Source organism: Herpailurus yagouaroundi, unplaced genomic scaffold (assembly GCF_014898765.1).
Source record: "Herpailurus yagouaroundi ecotype Mexico unplaced genomic scaffold, PumYag 186, whole genome shotgun sequence".
NCBI classification, from domain to species: Eukaryota; Metazoa; Chordata; class Mammalia; order Carnivora; family Felidae; genus Herpailurus; species Herpailurus yagouaroundi.
In genome coordinates, this window is record NW_024412417.1 from 6,841,584 (window position 1) to 6,867,578 (window position 25,995).

Genomic DNA, 25,995 nt, shown 5'->3' on the forward strand with positions numbered 1-25,995 from the left:
AGAGGGAGACACAGAATCCAAAGCAAGCTCCAACCTCTGAGCTGTCAGCACAGAGCTGGACGCAGGGCTCGAACTCACGAACCACGAGATCATGACCTGAGCCGAAGCTAGATGCTTAACTGACTGAGCCACCCAGGCATCTCTAGATGTAACCATATCTTTAAGTCAGTATGATCACTGCCTTGGATGTGCTGTAAAGATAATAGGATGAAGAGGTTTACTAACTTTGGTGTATACTAGGTAGTTTGAAACTAAATGAAAGTGCTTAGTATTCATGCCTTTGCTACTACTCAATAAATAGAAATTTTATTACTAGTAGTGCCTCAAGATAGGATTGATTAGGCCACTTTTTTATATATTTGCTCAAGAGGGAAATTGGAGACTCCAAAAAGTGTGGGTGAAGTCCAGACTGACAGGAAGCATCTATTCTGTGATTTCAAATAATTCTTGATCTCAGATGTATTTTACTTGGCTTCTTGGCTCTGTGTAAGTTTAATTTGGGGTTAGAAGCAACCTCATGTTACTTCCTCAAAATGTTTCCTTAACTTAATATCCCAGGTTTAAACTTTGAGAAGAATAGTTCAGTCTCCCGGTATGGAGCCTCTCAAGTTGAAGATATGGGGAATATAATTTTAGCAATGATTTCAGAGCCTTATAGTAAGTATTGCTGTTTTAACAGTTGCAGACGTAGAGTTTGATCCTGCCATTTTTCCCTCATGTATACTTTTAAATCTCCTGCCATATCTTTGTCTTCCTAATAGGTAAAATGATGACTTCTGTTTTCTCATTTTTAGATCATAGGTTTTCAGATCCAGAGAGAGTAAATTACAAATTTGAAAGTGGCACTTGGTAAGTACTAGAGTGGTATTCAGTTTGAGCCTTTTAATTTGTTTTATTCATATTGTGATATTTAACTCTTCTTGTAACTTCACTAAACCTTTTGGCTATCCATTGTTAAAAATATTATGTTATTTATAAAAGAAAGTTGTATCTTAAAGTGAGCTTGGATGTTGGCATTAAACTTAAGTGGAATATTTGTATCTTTAGTCACTATGACCCATAGGTGTTGTATCTGTGACTCTTGCTTTAGCCTCTCAGAACTATTCATCCTCTCACCAGAGAACTTCCAAAGGAAAAATCATAGGCTTTAAAAGAGTTCACAAGGCCCTTACGGAGATAATTTTAAGTATGTTCTATCAACTTCTACTTTAAAGCAAAGGAAATAACTGACAAGAAGTATGAAATGGTGGGATCTCATTCTGATGACAGAACTGTTCGTAAACACAGCAGTGAATCCCTGAGATTGCCTGCTGCCTGAAATGAGCAAAAACTTTTGACGTCTTTGCCCAGCGAGAGACTTTGAGGCCTATTTAGTTGGGGAGAAAGTGACTCATTCTGAAAGTGTCCTAGGACTATTAGAAATATGAATATGGGAGGAATAGCACATCAAAAGGTGTTAAAATATATAATAGGTGACTTGCAAATGACTCATTAAAGTGTGGGAACTCCCATGCATTTCCATAAACACTCTGATGGCTCCCCTGTTTGATTGGGGAGATATTTTAATGGCAGTGTTCTGACTGCATGCACACATTCCTGATGAGGGTTAATTGTCAGCTTTATGCAGATCTTAACTTTTGCTGTCAAACTGGATTTAAACTCCACTGGTATACTGGCCAGATCTCATAATAAATTTAAACGTATTCTTCTTGGTTCTAGGAACTTACTGGCTATCAGGGTATTGGGAGAACTTTGCTTTCTGTGACTTGATCCTAGGTCCTTTTGAGTTTATGGCAAGCAGGCAAGCAACTCCACTGATAGATGGTTTGTTGAGTGAGCTACCCATGTGGGACCTGCTTTGGCACTTTCCTTTCTATAGTGAACACCTAAAGAATACTTTGTTCCCAGATAATTTGTTTTTAATATTTTTATTTATTTTTGAGACAAAAAGAGAGCATGAGCAGGGGAGGGGCACAGAGAGAGGGGGACACAGAATCTGAAGCAGGCTCCAGGCTCTGAGCTGTCAGCACAGAGCCTGACGCGGGGCTTGAACTCACCAACCGTGAGATCATGACCTGAGCTGAAGGTGGATGCTTAACCGACTGAGCTACCCAGGCGCCCTGAGTGCCCAGATAATTTTTGAGGTTCTGAAATAAATGAGGCAGTATTACAAGTCTGTCTGAACACCAAACAATACCTTATGTGTAACTAGGAAAATGGTGGGAGGGAATAGTTTGGACTCCCTAGTGCTAATTATGCAAACTGAAGTTTTGCTTGACCCACAGCAGCAAGATGGAACTTATTGATGACAACACCATAGTCCGGGCGAGAGGTTTACCATGGCAGTCTTCAGATCAAGACATTGCAAGATTCTTCAAAGGACTCAATATTGCCAAGTTGGTTTTCTTTAATTCTATTTTGTTTAGTAATCCCAAAGGGATAATGGGTGTCCTATCATTTTTCCTCACTGTGTTTTTCCCCCACTGCTGTCTGTCTTTTTCAAAGGGGAGGTGCAGCACTTTGTCTGAATGCCCAGGGTCGAAGGAACGGAGAAGCTCTGGTTAGGTTTGTAAGTGAGGAACACAGAGACCTAGCATTACAGAGGCACAAACATCACATGGGGACCCGGTACATTGAGGTACGTCCTCACAATCTGAGATCCTTGGCATCTTGAATGAATATTAATGTTGGAAGGCTCAGAAACTGTATTTAATTCCCCTTTCTTTTCTTAGGTTTACAAAGCAACAGGTGAAGATTTTCTTAAAATTGCTGGTGGTGAGTGCTTTTTATATAATGTGGCTATAAGAAGAATCTAAAATTTATTTATATACTAGAATAAATAAGTAGGGTCATGAATGGTTTCTATTGCCTAAAGAAACAAAGGAATTGACTTTTTTTTTTTTTTATAAGTTGGAAACAAGACCCATATGGTATCAGTGACTAAATGTATACACTCACCCTAAGGCTTGAGTCAACCAACTGTAGTTAAATAGCCATTAACAATAGTAACATACGGGAGAGTCTGGCTGGCTCAGTCAGTAGACCATGTGACTCTTGATCTTGGGGCTGTGAGTTCAAGCCCCATCTTGGGTGTAGAGATCATTTAAAAATAAAACCTTTAAAAACAAAATAGTATCATAAAAAGGTGAAAGGCTCATTGTAAAGTCTTGTACAAAGGAAGAGAGTAGTTCTTGAAAGAAATTAAATAGTCTGAAAACTGTGAAACAATCACAGAATACCACACCAGAATACCTGGAATTGTTGCATATCTGCTTATGGTTTTTCTCTCAAGCTTCCTTAACTCATCAATGACCAAAAACATAGTACTTTTCTTGCTCTAATATGTTTGAATATGTAGTGTTTTCTTTGCAGTACTATGGTCAAAAAGAAATGGGAACAGATATTTATCTAATTATTGAGTAATTTGTTACTTTAAAAGCTGTAAGTAATGGATAAAAAATGTTAACTATGGTTTGTCTGACAGATTTTTTCTATACATAAAACTACTTTGTAAGTTTCTATTGCTCTGTTCATACAGCTTTATAACTTTCTCCTTTGAGTATATTATAAATATTTTCCCATGTAACTAAATGTTACATGTTAATTACTATACAATATTAAGTACCATACATTATTTTAAAAACACCCCTGTTGGGCATTTAAAGCTTATTTCCAATTTTTCATGCTAAGTGTGTTGCAGTGAATATTTTTGTGTCTCTGAATATACCACTCATTAGGATACCTCTCTAAAATTAGGATGGCTGAATCAAAGAATGTAGGTAGACCTTTTAAGAGGCTTTTGAAAATCTTCTATTGCCAAATATATACTAGGATGACTTTTACTTAAATATAGAGAACTTTTGTATCTCTGCATTATATAGCCCTGGTTAAAATCCTTGCAACTGTTGAACTTGTAGTAAAAACATCCTGTTTTCAATTTGCTGGTATATTTCTATTCTGGCACTTATTCCTTTAGACAAATGAAGGCTTCCAAATTCAGAGCTTCAAATTTAATAGTGCTTCCAGAATCCCAAAGTGATGTTTGATACTGGTTGGTGATAAAATACATTTGGAGTTGCTATGGCTCTGAGGTTCCATGATAGCTAATATTGTAAATTGAAGAAGCAAAGTTAACTAATATGTTCATGCCTGGGATTTCATGGCTTGTAGGTAGTATGATAGTTTGCTCTTAAAGGAAAATGTTCCTGGGGCACCTGGCTGTCTCAGCCAGTAAAGCATGTGACTCTTGTTCTAGGGCTTGTGAATTAAAGCTCCATGTTGGTGGTAGATGTGCATTTGAACATTTGCTACGTGGCAATGTTGTACAAAATGCTTTATGTCAGGCAGAATGTTGATAAATCTTGAAATTAGCTGCCATGTATGTTTATACTCCCCTTAACTTGATTATTTTTGAAACTTTCTTAATAAAACATAGTCAGGAAAATAATAACAAAAGTCACCAAAGTGCTTCATGTATAGTAACTTATTTAATTATCATAATTTATGAAGTAGGTAATTTTACCTCCACTTTTAGATGAGGATACTAAAAGATAGAGGTTAAACTTGACTAAAGTCATAACCTAGTAAATGGCAAAGTCAAGATTGGGCCCAGACATTCTAGCTCCCTGACCTGTGCCCTTACCTATCACAATGACTTACTGCCTCTCTGTGAGAAGAATACAGTGGTTGGTGCATGATTTAACTGTCTGGCCACCTTCCTAAGTTAACAGGTATTTTATGAAAATGGTAGGGGAAAAGTTTCAAACTTGTGGGAAGAGAATTCTGATTCCTGGGATGTTGTCATGAATTCAGTGGGAGTGTGAATTTTAATTAAAAACTCAAGACATTGCCAAGAATTTTGCCATTTTAAATTTGGTAAAGTTGATGTCTTAACCATTTCTCCCCATGTTTCCTGGTATTTGTGTTCCCTAGGTACGTCCAATGAGGTAGCCCAATTTCTCTCCAAGGAAAATCAAGTCATTGTCCGCATGCGGGGGCTCCCTTTCACGGCCACAGCTGATGAAGTGGTGGCCTTCTTTGGACAGCATTGCCCCATCACTGGGGGGAAGGAAGGCATCCTTTTCGTTACTTACCCAGATGGTAGGCCAACAGGGGATGCTTTTGTTCTCTTTGCCTGTGAGGAATATGCACAGAATGCATTGAGGAAGCATAAGGACTTGTTGGGTAAAAGATACATTGAACTCTTCAGAAGCACAGCAGCTGAAGTCCAGCAGGTTGGTTTTTTAAGAACATTTTGGTGCTTAGTGTGATTTATTATTTATTTCCAAGAACAAGACTACATTATTTATTGTGCTAAAATAAAACTTGAGAAATGTAGAAAGTGTAAGTGCATTTAAAAAATTTTTCATTCCATGATTAAAAGATAACCACTGTTATTTTCTATATGCATAGGAAAAATACTATGTTTTTATATAATTGGAATACTGCTGTAGATATACTTTATATTCTGTTTAAAACCTATGTTTAAAACCTACATATCTTGAGGAGTCTGAGTGGCTCAGTTGGTTAAGTGTCCAACTCTGAATTTTGGCTCAGGTCATGATCTTCCGCTCCATGGAATTTAGCCCCCCAAGTCAGGCTCTGTGCTGACAAGTCAGAGCCTGCTTGGGATTCTCTCTCCCTCTCGCTCTGCCCTTCCCCCGCTCACACGTGTGCTCTCCCTCTCTGTCTCAAAATAAATAAGCTTAAAAAAAACAAAAAGTCTCTTACCAATAAAAAAAGAAAAAAAACTTCCATATCTTGGAAGTTTACCCATGTCTAAAAAGTTCCATTTTTGCTATGTCTCAAAGGTACATGATTTATTTAGAGAACCCATTGTACGTTTAGGTTGGGGTTTTTTTCTCCTATAAGAAATTTCTATATAAACATGCTTATAAAACTCAACTTCTGGTTGATTTCTTTAGAGCTGGATGGTGTGAGCTTTTAATGTTTTTAATAACTTACCAAATTTATTTCCCAAAAGGCTTACTCAGTTCCATACTGCTGGTGACAGCATGAAGTGCCCTTTTGTCCTGTTATTGCCTTCCAGAATTCAGAGTTGTTTTTGAGGCACAGATGGGACAATCGTTTGCCCCACATGGTCCAGACATGAAGCCATCTGCAGGGTTTCAAGCATTTTGACTATTCTTGACTTACCAGCTGAATGGTCTTCAAGGGTCTGTTCATTTTTCCTTGTATCTGAGATCATGTGGACTGCCTCACATGTGGCTCTTCCAACTTCTTTTACTTGGGTCCCATAGTAGAACAGAGTCACTTTAATGATTCATTTTTGTCCTCTTTACAAGCAATTAGGACACTGACTCCACTATTATTTCTATGAGTTCATAAAATGATTTTGTCTAGCTTTTTTCTGCAAAGCCCATTGTGTATTGTGGTTTGACATCATTGCCCAAAGTTGAAAAGAACATTTCACCTGGTAGAATACCAACATGTTTTTATACCTACAGTGAACAGAGGTGACATTCTGAGCTAGTTCTGCATCCTGATGTCCTCCTGTTCTTGAACCCTAATCTATGAACATACTTCTACTTTAAGTAATTCTGTACCTTGTTGAAAATTAGAATCATAAACTCTGAATTTCTAAAATATGCTAAATGTGCTTGAGGCTTCACATATTACATTCATCAGTGCCAAACCAGAGGAGGTGAAAATGAGACTTTAGATCTTTAATTGGAAGAAAAGTTTTATGGAAATCTTGGCCTAGAACAGACTACTCCAGGGCCTTGGCTACTGTATGTTGATTGGTTTGGGTATAGAGTATGCTGCCTCTCTATGACTTTAATGTGGTTTTGGTTATAGATGAGCTTCCTCTCTAACCCCATCCTACTGACTTATTTAAGAAATGCTGAAGTAATCATATGCTCTGCACTGTCATCTTCTCATTACTCATACAAGTAATCATTTCATTCAATAACTATTTGCTCACCTCCTATTTGGCAGTTATTGGAAGGTGCCTGACCATGTCCTGTCCTGAGTTTGTCCACAACTATATTTATTTTCATGTTCATCCTGTAATGTTTGTTCTATGTCTAGATTATTTGTATAATTTCTTTTTATTTTTTTTTTCTTTTTAAATCTTGCTGTCTCTTTAAAGTTTATTTGGCTGTGTTTGTATTTATTTTTGTCACCTCTTACTTAGATAGCAACCAGACAGGGTGTGAGTGAGAAAATCAGGACAATTTTTTGGGGAGGGTTTTGATTCTATATTTCCAGTTTATAGGATGATGAAGGCTACCGTAGTAAGTTCAGAAAACTTAGGGATGTCACACATTGTTGCACAAGGACCTTCTAGTATTATAAACAAGTAGGCATGTTCTAAACTAAAACAAAAGTAGACCAGAACCTTACAATAAGGTTTTGCCTGGCAGTAATCCTTTCTCCTAAATATACCTGACTCTCATTCATTATCAAGATAGCTGAATTCCATGACTTTAAATGATAGTCAAGGGGCACCTGAGTGGCTCAGTCAGTTGAGCATCTGACTTTGGCTCAGGTCATGATCTCGCAGTTCATGAGTTCAAGTCCTGCATCGGGCTCACTGCTGTCCATGCAGAGCCTGCTTCAGATCCTCTGTCCACCTCTCTCCTTCCCCACCCCCGCTTGCTCTCAATCACATGCACTCTCTCTCAAAAATAAACATCAAAAAAAAAAAAAAAGATAGTCAAGATATTCTGTCTTGCTACTATCACAAATTCACATGACAACTGATTATTTTGATGGTCACCAAATGATTTTTTTCTTTCTTTTTTACATTACCAGTTATTCTGTTTTGGGCTTTATACGTTATTATAAATGTGGCGTTATATAATCCAGAGTCATTGTTTGACCTGTGGTTCCTTTATTATGTCATTCTCTTGGTTGAGTTTGGAGGTAGAATGTGGTAACAGTATTAAGGGAAACACTGTGCCTGGTGAAATGAAATCTAATAGATTGCTGCAAATGTTCACATTTAGCAATATGTCTGGTTTTTATAAAAGCAGCATACTTTCAGGATATGTGTCCTGAGACAGTGATGTACTTGTCCAGTAGACAAGTCCTTAATCTAAGTGTGTTGTATTGTGTGTGGCACATGCCTCAGCAGGCATCTGACAAAAGTAGGAATCATGCTTTCCCAGCTGAAAAGCATGGATCCCTTTCTCCATAAGTGCTTCTCAAGCTTTAATATGCTTATGAATTACCTGGGGATCTTGTTAAAATGCAGGTTCATATTTACGAGGTCTGGGTTGGAGCTGAGGAGACACATTTCTAACAGATTCCACAGCGCTGCTGGTGCTGGTTTGCAGACCATGTTGGAAGAGTAAGGCTCTAAATCACTTCTCTTTTGCTTTGAGTATAGGTGCTGAATCGATTCTCTTCGGCCCCTCTTATTCCACTTCCAACCCCTCCCATTATTCCAGTACTACCTCAGCAATTTGTGCCCCCTACAAATGTTAGAGACTGTATACGCCTTCGAGGTCTTCCCTATGCGGCTACAATTGAGGACATCCTGGACTTTCTGGGGGAGTTTTCCACAGATATTCGAACTCATGGGGTTCACATGGTATTGAATCACCAGGTAAGAAAGTTACTTATCGAACGCTGACTTGCTTATTTTTATGATCAAAGGCTCTCTTCCAGTAAAAAAAAAAAAAAGAAAAAAAGTACAAATGTTCATCAGCTGTGTAGTAAGTCTTTAAGGAAAGATTTAACTGTAAATGGAGGAGGTCTTTAAAATGGACTCCAGAAAGAATGCTATCATTAGCCTGGTAATTTAAATTCAGCTCTGATTCCATCATTATTTATATCAGTCAAATTATTTGCCTCAGGAAGGAGACAAATACATTATTAGTCTAATACAACATTTTTGAGCTTTGCTGTTGTAGTGTGAAAGCAATTGTATATAAACCAATGAGCATGTCTGTGCATCAGAGTATTTTATATTTATAGACTGTTTAGAAATGGCTTATTTTATATGTATGACCTCAAATGACGTTTAGTAAAATGCAAAGTTAGTAAGGATTTGTATCTGTACCACCTGGAACAGTATGTGATCATAACAGGTGCTCAAATGTATTAATGAATTGTGGAGAAGTCTCCATCAAAGTCGAACCAAATTCTAACTGTATACAAGTATACTTATGAGTATATTAGCAGTAGTTCCTGGCTTGGTGTCCTTTGATTTTTGGTTAAATAAAATTAGTCCTATTTGTTGCTGAATAATTTACCAGCATTGTGTGCTATTATAAGCAGGACAAAATTTCTAAAAACCCCTAAGCCAAGCAATTCTAATTAAAATTTTGGAACTCTCTATTAAAAGCAAAGTTGAATTTTTGAAAATGTTTTCTTAGTATTATGGTTTAAATATAGATTTGTATTGGAAGTTCCAACATTTTTCTAAATTGCTAGTCTCTGGCTTTCTCTTCTCATGTGGAGATTTGGTCACATTCATAACCATAATCCTGTCCCACTGGAAAGTACATCCCTCTGGGGATGAGGAATCAGAAAACATCCTGAGCCTCTGGCTTGGGTTTCCACACCAGCACATGCTCATTCTTACTCGTATGTCAATATTAAGCTACGCAACTTTTTATCTTACACACCCTCAGCATGCTTCACTGGGGGGAGTCGTTTTAAATAAAACCTCCCCACAATTCAGCATCACCAGGGGATTATTTTGTTTCTCTTCGAGCACCATTTCTAATAACCTAGGGGCTATTATAATTCTTTGATTAACCACAGTAGACCTATTTGTCTCTTACTGACCCACATGACCTATTATGATTGCACTTGGGAGAAATGCTTCTTTAATGATGGACAAGCTTTTAGCTGCCTCAAAGATGTTAGGTTTCCATCTTGGACTGGGTTTCCATGGTATCCCTAATTTCCCTGGTATGGTAACTCTTATGGTAACTTGCATGGTTATAATTTGCACTACATAGTCCCTTAGAGATTTTTAAAGAAATCCATAAAAAAGGAATCTTAAAAACTGTGTCTATTTCTCCCCCACAAAATGTCCATGTTAAATAAAGCCAAGGTGTTCTGGTTCTGTGAAACAGAAATCTAGTGTGGTTTTAAACAGGATTTTTAGCAAGCTATTAGTAATAGAGGAAGTGTCTATAAACACCTGTCTGACCAAGGTTTAAGATGGAGGTGCCAGGGAAGAGATGAAAGAAGGGCTCCCATGCAAGACTTTTAGTACAGCTTTCACCAACCCCCACGGTGCTTTGCATCTCCCGTTTCCTTATCCCCCTTCTCTATTCCTAAGCCCACGTCACCACCTAGGCTTCAGGGAGAAGGGAAAGGGATGTTGCAGGTCAATGATAGACAACTGAGAGCCAAAAGAGAACACTGGTTTAGTCAGCTTCTTGTAGGAGGATACATAAAGCTCTTATACTGGTTCTATTCCTAGCTTTTCTCAATCAAATAAGATTTAATCAGGTTTTTCAGAAATGCAAAACCCAATATACAATCCTATACTTTGAAACCACAGTTACAAGGAGACCCTTTCAAAACCCTGTAAATCTGATACTAACTAATAGAAATGAGAAAGGATCACTTTTAGCTACAAGCCCTCAAAACTGTTTCCAAGGTTTTGTGGGCCATTCTGGTGATTAGGTGATGAAATGCGAATCAGATTTCAGTAGACAACACTTGTCACCCAGATTTTGTGGCTAAAACGTCTGTACTATGGGTGATTGTCACTTTGCATGTTTTGTAAGCAACCATTTCCTTGTTGAAGGAGACAGTCTCCTTTTGTTTTTATTCTTCCCCCACACACTCAGGGCCGCCCATCAGGAGATGCCTTTATCCAGATGAAGTCTGCGGACAGAGCATTTATGGCTGCACAGAAGTGTCATAAAAAAACCATGAAGGACAGATATGTTGAAGTCTTTCAGTGTTCAGCTGAGGAGATGAACTTTGTGTTAATGGGGGGCACTTTAAATCGAAATGGCTTATCCCCACCGCCATGTAAGTTACCATGTAAGTTTTTCTTGGGTCTTGGCGCTATTCTACGCTATATGCTGGTAGGTGCTTAAGCTGCTTTCATAACTTTCTGTGCCCCTGGTTCTTTCTAAGGCAGGTGAGATGGTTACATAAGGCTTTCCCATCTGAAATCAGTAGTATCTGGTAATCATTTAAGACCTTGGTTGTGGACACCCATAATTAGAAATGCTACGAATACCTCCTTTTAAATTATATTCTTGCTTTTCCAGTGATAAGCACTTGATTTCTGAAGCTTAGTGTGCTCAAGATAAGCACTGACTCTGAGAGGCAACCTGGCTATGTAGATATTTTAATACGCATTTAAAGGTAAAATAAATATGGCTGGATCCTTTTTCTTTTCCTTCTGCTTTTTTTTTTTTTAGAAGGGTGATTGATGCCCATTTTGCATTTTTAATTTTTTGAGCATTAAGTATGTCTTTGGAAAGGACAACCTGGGGAGCATTTCTCTTGCTTTCCAGGATATCTGTAATGAGTAAGTTAGTAACAACAACAACAACAAAAAATATATATATATGTATATATACACACACACATATATATATATACACATAAATGCGTAAATAAATTAGCCAAAGTTTCCATTGGATCGCAGGATCAGTGCTTAATTTCAAGCCATGCTCTTGCTCATGGGCACCTGGGTGCAAGCCATCTGGAATCCTGTTTGAGAGGAATAAGCCCTTTAGTCTGGAAACCACGTTCTGGATAGTGAGGGACATTTGGGGATCTTATGTTAAAACTTGAATCTTTTTGACACAGTTTTCACTTTTGAATAAGACATACCTTGTTAGGAGTCATACTGGGTATGTTCAAAGAATGTAGCACTTGGAATGTAGTTCAAAGATGACTGAGAAAGCAAACTGGATTATGTGCTTGATCCCAATAAAATGAGGAGTGTTAGGACATCGCTTTCTAATAAAGAGTATCTTTACCAATGAAACTATTTGATAAAGTATTTTTCATAGAAGATTCGGTGGGGCTTAATCCTTTTTTTCCCCCTTGGACTTCCTAAATGCTAATATTCCATTTACCTGCTGCTTGCTGTTGGTGAATAGGAGTTGATGACTAATGGCTATCAAGTTTTGAAAACTTGTGATTGGGTTTAAGCACTATCTTAAAGTAATCTTAGTCCTATGTATCCTGTCCATAAACCCCTGATAATATCAGTAACTTTCAATTTCCCTTAGTGATAATGTTATCAAACATTGTGACATAAGGGAATTTCTTCGTGATGTATAACCCAAATTATTCTGCTGTGGTATCCTTTTACTTCTCTCTTCCTAGTGGAAAACTGGTCAATACAGACTTTCTTCTTAAGACTTCATTTTTCCCCCTTTCCTCCTACAAGTCCTAAAATAATAGAAAAAATTAAAATTTTTTTTGTAAAAATAGATTTCCATGTATTTTAATATTCTTCAAAAATTTTAACCCAAATTAACTACTTACAAGTGGTAGACATACTCATTTAAAAAATAAAAATAAAAAATAAAAGAATTCTAATCAATACATTGTAATATTATGCCTGTTCTGGAGTTTTTTTTCCCTGCCAACTCTAGGTGATTTCCTATTTTTACAGCAACCAAAAAACTTAGGGAAATTGCATATATTTTTTATCTACTCTCAATGACTAAAGAAGTTAAAATAGTGATTGGAAATTCCCCACTGAGGAGTTTCTTGTTCAATGTGGAAAGAAATGCTGCTACAGTCTCAGTGGTTTAAAGTTTAAAACATTAATTTGTTCATTGAAATTTTAACTTTTGCAAAAAGTTGAACATTGGAAGGTGAATTCCACTTTTCTAATCTATGAATGTATACATCTGATTTTCTCTTAGGGGTATAAGAATAGCTCTTTTCAATTGAGGAAAATCCAAATCTGGGCAGCCTAATCTGTTTTGTTATCAAAAATTTCTACCTTTCTTTATATTGTCACATAATGAATTACTTGATAGTTCAAAAGCAAGATATAGGCATAAGCTTTATAATTTTCTGTATGACTTAGTGCCTCAATTTGTTGTTTGCCCTTTTGTGGAGTCTTGAAGTCCAGGAATCATAATTTTAACATTTATGTACATTACGGACCAAACATGCATCACAGTTTTTATTGAATTATGTAGGAGATACCTAAAAGTTGAATAGGAGATCAATATGTTGGTCTTTGGTTTATGTACCCCCTCTCAGACTCTTACTCATCACCGTACATGTGTAGAAACTTTTAAGAAAAGCATAAGACAATAGAGATTTTCCTGTGAAAAGGTATCCCTTGGGCCTCTGTTATTTACAAACTATATTAAATAGTTCCTGGTGTAGAAATTAAAGTCAGGAATTCCAAATTCAGGCCACCCCTCAGTTATCTCTTCTGTCGGGTGCAGATGGCCTGGATAGTTATATTCATCCTGCTTGATAAAGCCACTCTCTAGTAATGAGTCTGATTTAAAAGGGTTATGGGGCCTGGAAGATGCTGAATAACTGGAAGTTAATAGAATTTCATCCTTTTCTATTTTCTGTTTAAACTGAGCTTTTATCAGCTGATGCTTGGAAGCCTTGAACATATATTTCTTGAGAGTTATTTTTCAGGTTACAGGTGGTCTTTTGTTCTTTTTTTTAATTATTATTTTTTATATTAAATATGATTTATTGTCAAATTGGTTTCCATACAACACCCAGTGCTCATCCCAACAGGTGTCCTCCTCAATGCCCGTCACCCACTTTCCCCTCTCCCCCACTTAATTATTATTTTAGAGAGAGCATGCGTGAACAGAGGAGAGGGACAGAGGGGGAGAGTGAGTGAGTGAGTGAGAGAGAGAGAGAGAGAGAGAGAGAGAGAGAATCTTAAGTAGACTCCTTACTCAGCACAGACCCTGATGTGGGGCTCCATCCCAGGACCCTGGGATCATGACCTGACCCAAAATCAAGAGTCAGATGCTCACCAGCTGAGCCACCCAGGCACCTCTGTTGTCTGTTTTTTAAAAACAGGTCCAAAAAGTTAGATTAGCTTCAAATCCCACCTTCTGGGTTTTGTTTAGGTGGAAATAATGGAGTTAATCTATTCTTAGATCCATTCACTCTGGTGTCATCTATGCTTGGGCATAATGCATGGAACTGGTTAAGTTGTTTTTATCATAACAATTTGCATCTCATGCTTACTACAGAGTAGTTAATAAGATGAAAGAACAGCATAGCTCTCAAAAGGGCAACAACAACCCAGCTTTTAATTTGGAGTTATACTAGATGTGAGTCCTGTGTTTGTTTCCTCAAAGGGTTAGTTTGTAGTAACTGGCACTCAAGAGTAGAAAATAAAAATCAGGGGTGCCTGGGTGACTCAGTCGGTTAAGCATCTGACTTGGGCTCGGGTCACGATCTTGTGGTTTGTGGGTTCAAGCCCCATGTTGGCTTCTGTGCTGACAGCTCAGAGCCTGGAGCCTGCTTCAGATTCTGTGTCTCCCTCTCTATCTGCCCCTCCCCTGCTCTCTTTCTTTCTCTCTTTCTCTTTCTCTCTCTTTCTCTCTCTCTCTCTCTCTTTCTTTCTCTCTCTCTCTCTCTTTCAAAAATAGACAAACATTTAAAAAAATCACATCATGAAATGGTTGAAAAGACGTAAAAGTTCACTTGCTAATTGGTTTCTCCCAATTTCCAGGTATTCGGGTTTTGAGATTATTTTTAGGTGTTATCTGTGCAATCAAAAGGAAGTTATTTGGACATTTTAATCAAATTTTGTATGAAGGATCAGGATTCAACGATTGATGAGTTGAAGATTCACCAAAAAATTACCAACCTTAAAAATGTTTTTACAGATTTGTAGAAGATTACACATTTGAGAAAGTTCACGTTGGTATAAAGAATTCAGAAAATATTAAATCTATGCAATAATAAAAAAGCTGCTTGGGATGACAGAGCTAGTCTCTTCAAAATGTATGGATGTGTGGAACGCTGACCTTATGGCTTTAGTGTTAGCATATGTGTCAGTTGTGACAAATAGGTCTTAAAGTCTCTCTCTTTGCTTATTTAGGCCTGTCTCCTCCCTCCTACACATTTCCAGCTCCTGCAGCGGTTATTCCTACCGAAGCTGCCATTTATCAGCCCTCTGTGCTTTTGAATCCACGAGCACTACAGCCCTCCACGGCATACTATCCAGCGGGCACCCAGCTCTTCATGAACTACACTGCGTACTACCCCAGGTGAGGCTCGGGTGGAAGTGGAAGCGAAGGACAGAAACAAAGGACTCCTTTGATGGCCAGTGCTTGGGTTCACAAAAGAATATTGTCTGCCATTAAAGGTTAGGATGGCGGGCAGCAGCCTCTGTCCTATCTCTATGACCACAGAGGTTGTTTCGAGACCAAAATAAGTTTATTTTTTCACCACGTATTGACAGCAGGATCTTTTAGGTTACTCACGGAGACAAATTTCCTTTGTTTCCTGCTCCTGTCTTAGGACCATAAGTAAGTAGCACTGTAAGTATCACAACAGCGTGGCAATATCATGTAACTGGATTTTAAAACAGGAAAATCCATAAGAACAATTATATTTTTAAGTAGCATCAATTCATACGTCGGCCTATAATAAATAAAAACTTTTAAATTTTATGGAACTTGTATTTTGTTCGCCCCACCCCCACCCCAAACCAGTACTAATAAGTCCAAGATGAGATTCGTCAGTACTTTTCTTGGAATCAACATATTTTTAATCCAGTTCATTCTTTTGAGTTCTGTTCAATTTCTGGAAGGCAGGAGGTATAATGGAGAGAAAGCTGTTGGTCTGGAAGTTAGGAGACCTGAGATTTAGTCTCAGCTCTTATTCTAACTGGGGCAAGTCACTTAAGTTTTCTGGTTCTTAAAATATGATAAGATTGACCAAGTTTTTGAAGTCCCTTTCACATCTGATTGCTTGTGAATCTAACTTGGATGTATAATGACATCTCAAAATTTTGTTAAATTTTCTTTCCAAAAAACTGTTTAGCTAGTAACCGGTTCACGTTATTAGAATAAAATTTTACTTTGGTGCAAGCAATATTGCTCAAAAATTTTTAACTTATCCCAGGCCTTATTTTTCCTTCCCAAGCTATTTGACTGCATGTTTTGAGTATGTCCACCAATATGTAAGTGAAGTTTTTTGATAAGTGATCTGGAAGTAACCTATCCGATCCCCATAGTTGCCATGTCACATTGTAGTTTTCTTCCTTCTCCATCTAGTTTTTGAGAAGGAAGCAGAAACTGTAGAATCTCTAGCAGTGAAGCTTGTAACCACAGTTCATTACATTTGTTACTTAATTAGGCATTTTAAAAATATTCACTAATGTTATTATACATATTCTTTTCTTTTCTTTTCTTTCTTTCTTTCTTTCTTTCTTTTAAGAGAGCACATGAACAGGGGAGAGGGGCAGAGGGGGATTGAGAAAGAGAGAAGGAGAAATAGAGGCTTAAGGAGAATCACGCTCAGTTCAGATCCCAACATGGGGCTCCATCCCATAACCCCAGGGTCATGACCTGAGCCAAAAATCAAGAGTCAGACGTTCACCCGACTGAGCCACCCAGATGCCCCACAGCTATCCTTTATTCTACTGGGGAAGAATAGGGAGGAAGCAATAATAGTCAGTTAGCCATCTTTTGAAGGTTTGAAGAAGCTCAGAGGCATGAATGATTGTTCATGGTTGAGTACTGTGTCAGGTGCCCAGCCGAGTCCCAGTCTGTCACCTTCTCTGGGCCCTGTGACAATCACTTGGCTAGTAGTGGGTCCTGGTTATAAGAAAGATCTTTGTCTACACCATCAGAATGTCAGGAGTGAAAAAGCATTGTTCCTTTGGGTGCTATTTCTCAACTCTAGAATACATTTGCAGAGTATTCGATTCCACTGTTGACTTGTAAGCTGGATCCTATGAAAAGAAGGAATCCCTTAGAAATAGCTAGCTATCGTGGTAAGATGGGAACTTAAGTCTTGAATGGAAACCCCAAAGGCAGGAGGAACTGACATTTATGGCTTGATAGCTGCTGTAATTTCATGCCCTTGCCTGTAGGTTAATTTTTTTCTAGTAGTTTTAAAGTTGGTAAGGTCCTCTTGTTAAGTCTAAGAGTATAGAAATACGGTGAGTAAAAGTAGACTCCCATTTTATAAACCTCTAAGTCCAGAAGCAATCACTCTTATTGGTTTGAGAATACACACATATGTTTGCATTTCTAAATAGTGTGGCATACTTAACATGTACTGCTCATTTGTTCCTTTTTTATTTTTGGGAGAGAGAGTGGGGAAGGGGAGCAGAAGGAGAGAGAGGGAGACAGAGCCTGATTGGGGGGCTTGATCCCACAACCCTGGGATCATGACCTGAGCGAACATCAGGAGACAGTACAGTCAACCGACTGAGCAACTCAGGCACCTGTTTCTTTCCTTTTTTTTTTTTAAACCTGCCATGAGAGGTTTAAACTTCCGCATGATGTCACAAGGGTGAAAATACATGAGAATTTAACAATTCCTTTATTTTTAGACCTCTAATTTAAAAAAAATTTTTCTCAGGGCACCTCGGTGGCTCAATCAGTTGAGCATCTGACTTTGACTCAGGTCATGATCTCACAGTTCGTGAGTTCACGCCCCACATTGGGCTCGCTGCTATCAGCATAGATCCTGCTTCAGATCCTCTGTTCCCCTTCCTTGCTGCCCTTCACTGCTTGTGCTCTCTCTCAAAAAAAAAAAAAAAAATTAAAAAAAATTTGTTCTCTATTAAAGTTTGTATTGATCTTTAAGTACATCTATTTCTGTAGGACAATTTCACAGAAATGAAATTTTTAATCAAAGATCATGTGTATTAAATTTAAATTAATACTTTCAAATAACCCCTAATATATTTCATTATTTTAATTGACATTTCCCTAATTGTAATGAAATTGCCCACATAAACAAGGTGTTGAAACATAGGAATGTCCTCTTATTTATACTGCAAAATCTAGAATAATTTTTAAAAATGAATTCCAAAAAACTATAAAATAGTTCACAGTTTTGGAATAATACCACTAAACTCTAATCTGACATGACTATAAAGCATTTGAGGCTATTGAAAAATTTCTGCGTAAGTTTTCATGTATATTTTGACCATATTCCCTGATAAATGGAGGAAGTCTTAAGAGAGCACATGTGAGGCTAAAAAAGGATATTAATCAGAAGTGTTGGAGTTTGTGTCTCTTTTTAAAGATATTTAAATTCCCTACTTTTTTTTTTATAAAATATGTCAATTTGACTTGAAATTAATTTAATGTGTTCATTACTTTAAGAGTTTAAGATGCCAAGTATTTTGCAGAATTTTTAAAGCATGTCCCTCAAAAAGAAGTGATTGGTTTTAACTGTTTAAGATTTTATTATTATTTTTATTTTTATTTTATTTTGACTATTCTCTGCCCCTGACATGGGCCTCGAACCTATGACCATGAGAACAAGAGTTGCATGCTCTACTGACTGAGCCAGCCAGGCACCCTGGTTTTAACTGTTTTTGACTTTCAATTTAACTGAGCAAACTATTACTTAGTACCTCTGTGTGATATCTGTTGGGAACATTAACAAAACCTGGACTCTTTCTGGTATAGAGCAGCTGATGGAGTATGTATGTAACCCTGTTCAAAGTCAGTGCCGTCAGTGGTCTCCTTCAGCTCGAGAGCATTTGTCTTTATTTTGTCTCTAACTTGCTCTCTTTAAAAATTTGAAGATAAACTCTCCAGTGGCTACTGCTCTGAGATATGGCATCTTTTATCATAAGGATTTGGGTTTCTTGAGGAACAATTTAAGGAGAAAACATGAATTGTTTGTTTGTTTATTTAATGTTTATTTTTGAGAGAGAGTGTGAGCGTGCCCACGCTTGAGCTGGGGAGGGGCCGAGAAAGAGGGAGACACAGGATCCGAGGCGGGCTTTGTGCTGACAGCAGACACAAACTCAAACTCACGAACCTCGAGATCATGACCTGAGCTGAAGTCAGACATTTAAGCAAATGAGCCATCCAGACGCCCCATGAACCATTTAATACTAAATAAGTTTTTGGCAGTTTAAATGTGTGGCTGTGACAATAACATCATGAAGACTAAGTGAAATAAAAGCATATGTGGTTTTTATTTTCTGTTTATGGACATTCTTTCTCCTCCTTTTTTTTAAGTTTGTTTATTTTGAGAGAGAGAATGTGAGCGAGCACACAGGGGAGGACAGAGAGAGGGGAGAGAGAGAATCCCAAGCAGGCTCCCCACTGTCAGTGCAGAGCCCCACGCCTGGTTTGATCTCATGAACCAAACAGTGAGATCATGACTTGAGCTGAGATCAAGAGTCCAACACTTAACCTACTGAGCCACCCAGGCACCCCCAATTCCCCTCTTTTTGGAAGACCGTTCCAGTTCCTTAGTATCCTAGAGCTTAGCCAAGGGTACAAAGAAGTTAGAAAGGCCAATATAATATGTTCATGCCCACCCTGTTTACCACTCAAAACTCTGTTAGATCACACCTTTTCCTCTCCAGTTACATGAAGTCCCACCTTTTATTCTGATCTTTCAGTTTTCTAGGAAAAGCATATTCTCCTTTGCATCAAAGCTGTAGCACCGGTGAAAAATCTGCTTTTGAACTCAATGCCATCTAATTTAAGAAAAGCCAGATTAACATAAATGTCTTTGTATGCATCACCTCACCTTTTGTAGGACACTGAAAAAGTAACATATTCCTTGGACCAAGAAAGAGGACAAGGGGGGGGCGCCTGGGTGGCGCAGTCGGTTAAGCGTCCGACTTCAGCCAGGTCACGATCTCGCGGTCCGTGAGTTCGAGCCCTGCGTCAGGCTCTGGGCTGATGGCTCAGAGCCTGGAGCCTGTTTCCGATTCTGTGTCTCCCTCTCTCTCTGCCCCTCCCCTGTTCATGCTCTGTCTCTCTCTGTCCCAAAAATAAATAAACGTTGAAAAAAAAAATTAAAAAAAAAAAAAGAAAGAGGACAAGGGATATTTTATTTTATTCATGAGTGTGCTTCATTTGCATGCCCATGTGAAAGATTGGGGGTGGTAGAGATTATTTCTTTCCTGGGATAACCATTTGTTATACAATCAGCTTATTTCTACCTAAGCAATGTAGATTTAGTAATATTGAGGCATTCTGCACTGTTTGCTTTGTTGTACAGCATTATCGTATTCTATTCTGGAATTCTTTGCATTTGAACCAAAAAAAAAAAAAAAAAAACTATCAAGCCTCTGGGAGATGCCTATATTTCATATTTTCAAACTTAGCTTTTGAAAGAAGTATAATTTAATTCACATGCAATTGTAGTAAATAGTAGGGAGAAATCTCCTATACACCCTACCTAGTTTCTCCCAGTAGTAACATTTACCTTCTAGTCTTTAAGAAGAGCCCAGGTGTAGTAATCAGAGTATGGGCAACTGCCACACAAAATTCATAAACAGTGCTGAAAATTAACCTTGAGATTATTGATTTCTAATGAAAAAGTCAAGTCAGATCAAAAATTTCCTACATGAAAATTGACTCCAGACTTCACCCTTGCTGGAATTCAAAAAGTCACTTCCGAATACATGGTCTTTGTAACACTGTGGTGTTGATGAATGTTGTTACAAAGGTTGTGCAATAATTTTGGCAAGGGAATATTTCCTAGGTTAATGTGTTGTAACTCATCAGAGGGGAGAATGTATTTCATGAATCTTTTCACTTAACCTATTTCTCTAACAGACTACATAATGCTTAGATTTCTCTTTTCAAGAGAAATCTGGCAAGTCTTCAAATTAAGAATATTGTCACACTATGACTACCTTGATTTTGAATGTCGTCTGATGACATTAATTTGTGTTACCAATGTTTAGTAGTTTGTAATTAGTAAATGAGGAAGGGTATTATGAGGCTTGTTTTCAACAGAGTTTTATGAGTATTCTGATGTGGTAGGCATCTTGGTCCCAGTATTTTCTTTCTTTTTTTTTCTTTTAATTTTTTTTAATGTTTATATTTATTTTTGAGACAGAGACAGAGCATGAGCAGGGGAGGGGCAGAAAGAGAGACACACAGAGTCCGAAGCAGGCTCCAGGCTCCAGGCTCCAAGCTGTCAGCACAGAGCCCGACGCGGGGCTCAAACCCACAAACCGCGAGACCATGACCTGAGCTAAAGTCGGACACTCAACCGACTGAGCCACCCAGGCACCCCAGCCCCCAGTATTTTCATATATCTTTCCCTGTTCTGCAAGAATTTTTGTAAGACTTACTCAAATACATTGGGTATTACAAAATTAGATATAAATTCGAATCTGGGAAAATAAAGGATAGAAAAGAAATGTTTGGGTAGTCTTGACAATAGACTCTTAGGCTATTGATATGGGAATAACAATCTTGAACTCTGAGCAGGTAGTCAGATGAAAGGAAACCTATATTCAAAACTCCTAACTTCAAAGGAAAGGAAGTCATAACTTCTCACAAATATAGGTTTTCTCTACATTGGGTTTGAAAAAGGTTTTAACTGGACAGAGAAGACATGGAGTACTGCAGTGGAGGGAATCTTCAACAGCTTTATAATATACTTATTCATGTGTTTCATTAAGCAGTTTCTTAACACTGTCTCAGTGCAGCTTGTCCCAGCAAGTGGTCATAAATAATGTCTACTTCTTGTGTTCTTTTTCCCTTCATTTCCTCTGCCTCCCCTCATTCTTATTGGGGTTGCACCCAGCTCAAGTGCAGTCTCTCCCTTTTTTTTTTTTCTTTTAATATTATTTATTTTGAGGGGGGTAGAGAGAATCCCAAGCAGGCTCTACCCTGTCAGAGTAGAGTCCAATGCAGGGCTTGATCCCACAAACTGAGATCGTGACCTGAGGCAAAAGCAAGAGTTGGACGCTTAACTGAGCCACTCAGATGCCCCTCAAGTGCAACCTTCTTGCTTATGTGCCTACGGTACAATCTTTCCAACCACAGGACCTTTGAGTTCAGTGTTACCTTTTTAGTCCTATCAGTTTTTTTTTTAACCTTTGTGGCTTCTGAGTAGAAGTTACATTGTGGACCTCCTATACGCATGAGACATTGATAAACACTTGCACTTGAGAATCTGAAACCTCACTAAGGGTATAATGGCAGCAAGAACCCAAAACAGTAATGACTGAACGACTGAACGTAAAGATTAAGATGAGTTACTAGTATAATCTTTTGATGGGTAGCTCTTGTTTATGGCTTGTTTGTTTTAATGTTTATTCGTTTTTGATAGAGACAGTGTGAGTGGGGGAGGGGCAGAGAGAGGGGGACACAATCTCAAACAGGCTCCAGGCACTGAGCTGTCAGTACACAACCCGACGCAGGGCTCAAACTCAAGGACCGCGAGATCATGACCTGAGCTGAAGTAGGACACTCAACCGACTGAGCCACCTAGGCGTCCGTCTCATTTATGTTCTTAATTGGAGTGGTTAGAAAATTTCCTGCTTGAATTTCTTGTCTTTTTCTAAATTACTGCCATAAAGCAAATGCACATAATTTCTGTGTTCTCCTTATTCTGTTGTGGCAGAGAAATCCATACATATTTTGAAGCTATTCTTATGTTGAAATTTGTTTCTCTTATCTTTCATAATGTTTTTTAATCTACACAGAATCTGATAAAAGACTTAAAATTTTTTTAAGTTTTATTTACTTAAGTAATCTCTAACACCCCATGTGAGGCTCGAATTTACAACCCCGATATTAAAAGTCTCATGCTCTTCCAAATAAGCCAGCCAGGCACATCCTAAGATTTTTTTATAACTCAGTAATTTATGTTCCATGAAAAGCATTGAATATTTCAGACATTGACTATAAATTGGTCTTTAACTCAATTAGCTGAAAAGTTAATGCTATGATTTTTCATATTTATTGAGGGACTTTATATACTGTAAAATTGACCCATTTTATTTTTTAAAATTTATTCAAATTCAAATTAACATACAATGCAGTAGAGTCTTTTATGGGGCACCTAGGTGACTCAGTCTGTTAAGCATCCGACTTCAGCTCAGGTCATGATCTCACGGTTCCTGAGTCTGAGCCCCATGTTGGGCTCTGTGCTGACAGCTCAGAGTCTGGTGTCTGTTTCAGATTCTCTGTCTCCTTCTCTCTCTCAAAAATAAATAAACATTAAAAAAATTTTTTAAAAATCTCTTATGGTTTGCCTCCATCTTTGTTTTTATCTTATTTTTCCTTCCCTTCCTCTATGTTCATCTGTTGTGTTTCTTAAATTCCATATATGAGTGGGGCGCCTGGGTGGCTCAGTCGGTGGAGCGTCCGACTTCAGCTCAGGTCATGATCTCATGGCTCGTGAGTTTGAGCCCCACATCAGGCTCTGATAGCTCGGAGCCTGGAGCCTGTTTTGGATTCTGTGCCTCCCTCTCTCTGCCCCTCCCCTGTTCACACTCTGTCTCTCTCTCTCTCAGAAATAAATAAACATTAAAAAAATTTTTTTTAATTCCATATATGAGTGAAATCATATATTTGTCTCTCTGATTTCACTTAGCATCCATGTTGTTGCAAATGGCAAGATTTCATTCCTTTTGATTGCTGAGTAGTATTCCATTGTGTATATGTAACACATCTTCATTTGTTAGTTGATGGACATTTGGACTCTTTGCATAATTTGGCTATTGTTGATAGTGCTGCTATAAACATTTGGATGCATGTGCCCCTTTAATTCAGCATCTTTGTCTCATTTGGATAAATACCCAGTAGTGCAACTGATGGATCAGAGGGTAATTCTATTTTTAATTTTTTGAGAAACCTCCATACTGTTTTCCAGAGTGGCTGTACCCAGTTTGCTTTCCCACCAACAGTGGAAAAGGGTTCCCCTTTCTCCACATCTTCTCCAACATCCGCTGTTGCCTGAGTTGTTAATGTTAGCCATTCTGACAGGTGTGAGGTGGTATCTCATTGTGGTTTTGATTTGTATTTCCCCGATGATGAGTGATGTGGCGCATGTTTCCATGTGTCTGTTAGCCATCTGGATGTCTTCTTTGGAGAAGTATCTATTCATGTCTTCTGCCCATTTCTTCACTGGATTATTTGTTTTTTGGGTGTTGAGTTTGAATAGTTCTTTGTAGATTTCGGATACTGACCCTTTATGTGATATGTCATTTGCAAATACCTTCTCCCATTCTGTCAATTGCCTTTTAGTTTTGTTGATTGTTTCCTTTGCTGTCCAGAAGCTTTCTATCTTGATGAAGTCCCAATAGTTCACTTTTGCTTTTATTTCCCTTGCCTCCAAGACAGGCCTAGTAAGGAGTTGCTACAGCTGAGGTCAAAGAGATTGTTGCCTGTTTTCTCCTCTATGATTTTGATAGTTTCCTGTCTCACATTTAAGTCTTTCATCCATTTTGAGTTTATTTTTGTGTATGGTGTAAGAAAGTGGTTTCATTCTTCTGCATGTTGCTCTCCAGCTTTCCCAGCACCATGTGCTGAAGAGACTCTTTTTTCCATTGGATACTCTTTCTTGCTTTGAAAATTGACTCATTTTAAATGTATTTTTAGTGTATTTACAGAGTTGTGCTGCTAATTTTACAAGTTTTATAATCCAATTTTTAGATAATATAACATTCTAATTTAAGAATAACCTATCACCCCAAAAAGAAACCTGGTGACCATTAGTATAAACTCCTATTCACCTCCTTCTACCCCCTTCACTCTCTCCCGTAACCCCATCCCTAAAGAACTACCAACTTATTTTTGGTTTCTATGGATTTGCCTCTTGCAGATACTTCATATAAATGAAGTCATACCACATGTGGTCTTTGTGCCTGGCTTCTTTTATGGAGCATGTTTTGAAGTTCATTCATACTGTAGCATTATTCTTTTTTATGGCTAAATAATATTATGGCTAATAATATTTTAGGGATTTACGACATTTAGTTTGTCCATTTATCACTTGTTGGACATCTGAAGGTGTTTTGACTATTAAGTATAATGGTACTGTGTACCTCTACATTCAAGTTTTTGCATGTGTATAAATTTTCAGATTTCTAGTATAAGGTTTACACCTAGGAGTGGGATTGCTGTGTCATACGTTAATTCTAAGTTTAACTTTTGAGAAAGAGCGAAACTGTTGTCCAAAGGAGCTTCACCATTTTACATTTCTTTTTTTTTTTTTATGATGTTTAAATTTTTTAATGTTATTTATTTTGAGAGAGTGTGTGAGCACACACAAGTGGGAGAAGGGCAGAGAGGAAGAGAAACAGAGGATCTGAAGCGGGCTCTGCACCAACAGCAGAGAGCCTGAGGGGGGGACTAAAACTTACAAACAATGAGATCACAACCTGAGCCACCCAGGCACCCCTTAAGACTTTATTTTTAAGCAGTCTCTATACCCAACTTCGGACTGAAACCCACAACCCAAGACCAAGAGTCTAATGTTCCACCAACTGAACCAGCCAGGTGCCCTACCATTTTACATTTCTAACCAGCAGTGTATGAGAGTTCAGTTTCTCCACAACCTTTTAATTTTTTTTTTTTTAACGTTTATTTATTTTTGAGACAGAGACAGAGCATGAACGGGGGAGGGTCAGAGAGAGAGAGTGAGACACAGAATCCGAAACAGGCTCCAGGCTCTGAGCTGTCAGCACAGAGCCCGATGCGGGGCTTGAACTCACGGACTGCAAGATCACGACCTGAGCCGAAGTCGGCCACTTAACCAACTGAGCCACCCAGGCGCCCCTCTCTACAACCTTTTAAACTTGATTTTATTTTAGTCATTTTTGTAGGTGTGGATTGCTTTCTCATTATAGTTTTGATTTACATTTCCTTAATGGCTATTGATTTTGAGCATCTTCATATGTGCTTATTATCCTTTTGTATATTTTCTTTGGAGAAATGTTCAAATCTCTTGTGCATTTTAAAACTGGATTAGTCTCCTTACTGTTTTTCAGTGGTAAGATTTCTTTATATATTCTAGATGAGAGACCTTATTAAGGTGTGATTTACAAATACTTTTTCTCAGTCTGTGGGTTATCTTCATTTTCTTAATGATGTCTTTTAAAGCACAAAAGTTTTAAATTTTGATGAA

The 25,995-nt window shown here is 38.0% G+C and overlaps 1 protein-coding gene across 5 annotated transcripts in view; it reads left to right on the top strand.

Moving 5' to 3' along the window:
- ESRP1 (epithelial splicing regulatory protein 1) overlaps window positions 1-25,995 on the top strand; it is a 64,953-nt gene that overhangs the window by 17,948 nt on the left and 21,010 nt on the right. For 4 of the 5 annotated variants that reach the window (XM_040494005.1, XM_040494003.1, XM_040494004.1 and 1 more), the window contains exons 5-13: window positions 559-657; window positions 795-849; window positions 2,286-2,396; window positions 2,506-2,638; window positions 2,733-2,775; window positions 4,933-5,234; window positions 8,357-8,575; window positions 10,782-10,980; window positions 15,008-15,176. In XM_040494005.1, coding sequence (XP_040349939.1) covers window positions 559-657; window positions 795-849; window positions 2,286-2,396; window positions 2,506-2,638; window positions 2,733-2,775; window positions 4,933-5,234; window positions 8,357-8,575; window positions 10,782-10,980; window positions 15,008-15,176 — 1,330 coding nt within the window. The remainder of the gene's footprint in view (window positions 1-558; window positions 658-794; window positions 850-2,285; window positions 2,397-2,505; window positions 2,639-2,732; window positions 2,776-4,932; window positions 5,235-8,356; window positions 8,576-10,781; window positions 10,981-15,007; window positions 15,177-25,995) is intronic. The other variant, XM_040494002.1, reaches the window with a different exon arrangement.